Below are 6,000 nucleotides of genomic sequence, written 5' to 3'. Positions count from 1 at the left end.
AGGAGCCTGGTGATCTGCCTGTCACCGCATTGTCATACCCACCTCCCCGCCCTGTGGCCTATTAGGCCACTGCTCCTGTCTCCCTCGCATTGCCAACAGAACGGGCTCACTACAACACAGAACTCTGGTGCCTCCCGAAAATCCTTGGCTGCTGAAAATCCACAGCCGCCATTCTAACCCACGCCGTCCCCTCTAAGCCCCCAGTGCCCAGCTCTGCATGCCTCCCATGAGCTCCCCTGGCAGCAGCTGTGGGATTCCTGCCCAGCTCAAGGCTAAAGTAACAGGGCTTCGGGGTGGAAAGGGCTGGCTGCAGGCCACCAGGTGGAGACCTAGCAGCTGGCCAAGCTCAGCCACGCGGAGGTGCCCCATCCTCCCTCCCTCCCCCCCTCCCTCCCAGACTATCCTTGGCAGAGGCACAGCGGCTCCCGAGGTGCCGTGCCTCCCCAGCCCATCAGAGAGGACACTGCAACCTGACAGCAGCGGGCAGAGGCTTGGCACGGGCTGCTCCCGAGGAGGTGGCAGCCAAGGTCACGAGCACAGTTGTCCGACCTCTCTTCTTTGAGCCCAGGGCAGCGTGCGCAGCGGAGTCTGTGAGAAGGGCAGCCCCGCAGCCGGTCCCTGGACGGGAACCACCCTCTGCTCCACGGCCACGCCCAAGGGGAACCTTAGGAGTGCCGCTGGAGGAGAGGGGCAGAAAGCAAAGGTTGGGCCCACCGGGGCCATGATTTGCCGGGCCCATATGGTGCTTTTCGGAAATTCAGAGGCACATTTTCAAATCAAGAGGGTTCTTTCCAACCAGGTTGCTCATCTGCTGGAGCCGTGCGCTGCCACCTTCGCACTGCTGTTTGCCCTCCAGCGGAGATGTATTCCCTGTCACCCAGGTTTACACTGAAAGTAGGGATTTGGAAGCCCGGCCAGAGGTGGACACAATTTCATTTTCCTTCTGTCCTCACTGGCATTACCTGCTGGGCCGGGAGGAACACTGAGTTTACGCTCTTGACCCTGCAGATGGCGCTGTGCAGCACATGACCTGGGGATCTCGGAGAATCCCAGTCAGCTCCTCCAGGACTGAGACAGCGGGAGGTCCCCCACCAACAGCCAGGCTGGCTTCTCCCTGCATGCTGCCCCCAGGGAAGCCCAGCCACGGCCCAGCCCTGCCTTGCTGGGTGTGGGCCACTGCCTGCTGAGGCTGGAGGCAGTCATTGCTCCACAATCGCCTCGCAGATGTACGCCCAGGTCCCCTGCACAGGCAGCGTCATGGGGGACGTCCATGTCCCCTCCTGTAACCAGCTGGCTGGCAGCCCCCACAGACCCAGGTCCTGATCTCTGGAACCTAGGACTGGTACCCTAGGAGGCCAACTAAAGGACTTTGCAGGTGTGACTGGATCAAGGATCTCCAGGTAGGTGATTAACCTAGGTTATCCCACGTGCAACCACGTGCATCCCTACAAGGGGGAGGCCAAGGGAGACCAACACTTACAAAATAAAAGGAGGCGGGGCTGGCATTGTACACAGCCCTGAAATACCAACACCCTACATCAGAGCCTGTTAGAGTTCCAGCTGCACCACTTCTGACCCAGCTCCCTGCTGATGCACCTGGAATGGCCCGCGTGCTTGGGCCCTGCCACCCGTGTGGGAGACTCAGATGGGGTTCTCAGCTCCTGGCTTCCCCCCGGCCCAGCCCTGGATGCTGCGGCCATTTGGGGAGTGGATCAGAGGGTGGAAGACCTCTCTCTCTGCTTCTCTCTCACTCTCTCACCCTCTCTGCATCTCTCTCTGTGTGTGTATGTATGTGTCACTCTTTCTTTCAAATAAAGAGTTAATAAATATTAGAGAGAGAGAGAAGGGGGCACATGATCACAGAGGCAGAGATTGGAGGGATGTGGCTACAAGCCAAGGAGCACAGGCAGCCCCTAACCCCGGCACAGGCGTGGCCAGGAACAGAGTCTCCCTGGAGCACCTCTGGGAGCAAGCCCTGTCACACCTCCACTCCAGCCCGGCCATGCTGCTTTTGGATTCTAGCTCTAGAACGCTGAGACAATAAGTTCCTGCTGTGTAAGTACCCAGTTATAACAGCCAAAGGAAATGAACGCAGAGTCCTAGGGTGTGGCCAGCTCTGCCTCCTCAATAACGCCAGGCAGGGATGAGAGACGGGAGCATGGGGCCAGAAATCAGAGTTGGGTCCTGCTTACGTCCATGTGCAAGTATTCACACACACACACACATGCATACACATACATGAATATGCATGCACACATGCATGCACACCACACACATGCAGTGCACTTATACATGCATGCAGGCACGTTTACACACGTGTGCAAGTGCGTGCACATGTATATACATGCACATTCACACATGCCTATACATGTGTAAACACATACACACACGTACATACATGTGATCACATGCAAGCATACCCATGTATGACCACATACATGAGCACATATATGTGCACGCATACACAAACATTTGCACACATATACATGTGCACACACACACGAATACAGATGTGCACACACACCCCAGAGGGGCCACTGTCACACAGCTCCCCATTTCCCAATGTAGTTGTAGGGTCAGAAGGGGCACTCAGGCACCTGTCACCTGAGAGAGGCCCATCTCAGAGTGAGACCTTGCCCCAAAAGGCCGCCCTGGCACCCTGGCCTCCAAGCTCTGTGTCTTGTCTTGGCTTCCAGGCCCCTGGCATGGCCAGTGAAGAGAGGAGTGTGTCCTCTACTCTTCAAACCCACTTGCAGACGGTGCCTTGGGGGCACTGCACTCAGTGCCTCTTGCCTGCCTCAGCCAGAGCCACACAGGCAGAACTGGGCTCTCATCAGACTTCGGGAGAAACGACCCTTAAGGTGTTGGTCTGTCTCGTGGTGCTGTAACAGCGGACCTGAGGCTGGGAACTCTGCACAGGACAACCAATCATTTGTGGCTCACAGTCCTGGTGACTGGAGGATCCACAGAGCAGGGCACCAGCATCCTGGCATGGAACCCTCAGCTGCGTCTCATGTGGTGAAGCAGCAACAAGGGACAGGGACACAACCATGCACAGAAGGGGCCATGTTCACAGGGCGACCTCACTCAGCAACCACCTGCTCCTGAGAGCGAAAAGAAACTCAGTCTTGTGAGACCTACCCACTCCCCTGGTCATGAGGGTGGAGGCCCCCAGACCCAACCACCCCCCCACCAGGCCCCAGCCGCCAGTGCTGCCACACTGGGGACCCAGCTTCCCACAAAGGAGCCTTCGGGGACCCACAGCACTCAGCTTGCACACACATGCATGTACACACACACACAGAAAATGCCTGCCCTTATGTCCCGGGGTCCTGAGCCCAGTGGGCTGTGTTTCTTGGCTATGTCCAAGGACGTGGCTTTGACATGTTCCTCAGCTTTCACTCCAGACCCCCGACAAGGCCCAGGCCGACAGCAAGCTAAACACTCTGAGTTCACCACAAGCCCTGGGCCCAGCCCAGCACAAACTGTGTCTGGACCCCCTCCAGCCCGAGACTTGACCTCAGCACTGAGCCATGCGGAACCATCAGGCACATCCAGAGGGAAACCAGCTCTCTGAGGACGGAATTCACCCATGCAGGGTCATTCTGACACCAGGGTGAGGGGACTTGGCTCCAGACCCCGCGGCCCCTGGCCACGCCCACACCCACAGCCTGGGCTCTCAGCTGGAGGAGACCCTGGGCTCCCAGGCTGGCCTCAGCCAGGATGGGCTCAACTCCTCTCCCACCCCACCTTCCAGGCAGGCTTCACCCCTGTTCTGTGCAGCTGGTCCCACTCGGCACCTGCCAAGGCTCTTAGTTTCCGGGCTCATTCTGAGTTGGGAATCCCTTCTCTCTGTCCTGAGTTCTGACCTTGCGTTACAGTTATGTGGACTGGGGCTGGGGTGTGGAGGGCGAGTTCGATGGAAGATACCAGAACATCAGCAGAGGGCCAGAGAACCGGGCCAGGCAGCCAGTCGCAGAGGAAGAGCTGCTATGTTCAGTCAGATAAGCACCATATGGAATCTGGGATCAGAGGCACAGCCAAAGGCACCTGGCCAGCTCCACTGTGCAGGCTCCTCTCCCCCTGCCTGAGCAGAGGCCCCCAGCACCACCCTGAGTCTTCTAAGAGAAGCTGGTCCAGAAATATCCAGTACTATGCAGACAGCGGCCAGGTCCTGAGCTCTCTGACCCAGGACTTCTCGAAGCCCATGGGACAGGTGGGAAGGCAGAGGCCTCCACTTGCCCAAGGTAGTTCCCGGACCAACTTCCCTCCTGCCCTCCAAGGCTACTCTCCATCCCGCCCGCTGCAGAGAAGGCTGGGAATGAGGCACGGGAGGTGGCAGCTAAACCTGGGGGAGGCTTGGCAGGCAGGGCCCCGTGGGCCAGCCATTGCCAGCTGGAGCCGTCACCAGGGATGAAGTGGCCACTGGAAGTATCGATCGGCTTCCTGCACTGTTTCCTGAAATTAGAACGGTGCCCTGCCAGGCTACACCCAATTGATCTGTCAAGCTGGGGAGTGGACAGTCCTAAAATAAATGAGCAGGACTGCACAGGAAAAGTGGGAATATCTGGGGACGGAGCAGCGCTGGGTGGCTGGCCCAGTCAGGGGCCCCGGAACACTTGCTACAATCATGCCAATGCACCTGTGCCAAGACCCCCGGCCTCCTTACCTGGCTGCCACCACCTGTGAAACGCTCCCCCAGCAAGGGGTCCACGGCCAGAGGCTGAGCCTGCAGCCACCCATTCACTAGCAAGGCCAGGGGACCTCAGCCATGTACCAGGACCCTGGGAAGCACAAGCTGCAGGGACATGGCCAGCCGCCAAGCCTGGCTGCAATAGAGCACTGGGGAGGTCTGGGCTGGCGCGGTGGCCCATCATCGCCCTGGCCACCCGGCACTCCCCCAACCTTGTTGCCCACAACTTGGTTGCAAGTTGAAAGAGACAGCACCATAAGGCTCTCTGCAGAGGCTGCTGGGGCTGCCAGGAGCGCCTGCCTCCAGGACCGCTATCAGCATATCCCCCGGCGGGCTCTGGAGGGCACTCGCAGGGCTGTCACCCTCCAGCAGCCAGGGGAGGGCCTGTCCGACAAAGACATGGCACTCTGGGCCTCCCTCACTCCTCCCTCCACAATGGCCAGCTGGCAGCAGGAAGTGACCCTTACACAGCCTGCACTTCTTACTCCGGGATCCCCAGACTGGCACCCCCCACCATGCCATGTGGTCAACCAGACAGCCGGGGACATCCAAGGCTCCCACACAGCCCGCCCGCCGTCAGTGGCCTCACCTGTATCCAGGGCCTGTGGTCCCCCTAGAGGTGGGGGCCTGGGAGTGGGCGGCCGGCGATACACCACGTGCACGCGGCCCTGCTCGGCTTCCTGCGCCGCCAGACCCTTCTCCAGGGGCTCGATGAAGAACTCCTCCTCCTCCATCCGGATCAGACCAGCCTGCAGGGGTAAAGGGGAGGTGTTCAAATGCCCAGCACGCAACAGACTTGGGAGGGGCCGCAGGAGGCAGTGCTGCCCGGCCGAGGACCCCACCCAGCACCACGGCCCGAGCACAGCTGGAACCCTGGACCACCTCCCCTCCTCAGACTCCACTTCAGCAGCCAGGGCCACTGCAGAAAGGGCTCTGCCTGGTCACCCCACCCTGTACCCCAACTCCTTCTCTTTTCAGAAAAGTCGCTGGAAGGAGTTCAAGATCAGCAGCAGGCTTGGGTCTGGCCCATCACAAGTGGGCCAAGGGCCAGCTCCTCCTCCAGCAGCCCTAAGTCCAAGAACAAGGTCAGAACGACCAGCGGCTGGGGGCTGTGTCTGCCCACAGACATGCTCCTAGGGGGCCTGCTCTGAATCCAGTGCTCTCCACAGATGAGATGCCACGTTCCAGAAATGAAATTCCAGTTTTCCTTGGAAAATGCAGGTTTGACCACAGTGTGTGCCACACGCCACCTGGCACGGCCGCCTTAGATAAATGGGGGTCCCTGCCCATGTCAATCCTTCCATCTG

At 59.4% G+C, this 6,000-nt stretch overlaps 1 protein-coding gene across 3 annotated transcripts in view; it reads right to left on the bottom strand.

Moving 5' to 3' along the window:
- Positions 1 to 6,000, bottom strand: part of ADAMTS2 (ADAM metallopeptidase with thrombospondin type 1 motif 2) — a 224,230-nt gene that overhangs the window by 144,712 nt on the left and 73,518 nt on the right. For all 3 annotated transcript variants that reach the window (XM_051833770.2, XM_051833771.2, XM_051833769.2), the window contains exon 3: positions 5,283 to 5,442. In XM_051833770.2, coding sequence (XP_051689730.2) covers positions 5,283 to 5,442 — 160 coding nt within the window. The remainder of the gene's footprint in view (positions 1 to 5,282; positions 5,443 to 6,000) is intronic.

Source organism: Oryctolagus cuniculus, chromosome 6, assembly GCF_964237555.1.
Source record: "Oryctolagus cuniculus chromosome 6, mOryCun1.1, whole genome shotgun sequence".
NCBI classification, from domain to species: Eukaryota; Metazoa; Chordata; class Mammalia; order Lagomorpha; family Leporidae; genus Oryctolagus; species Oryctolagus cuniculus.
Note: the sequence above shows the minus strand (reverse complement) of the source record. Positions and strands in the feature narration are given on the sequence as shown.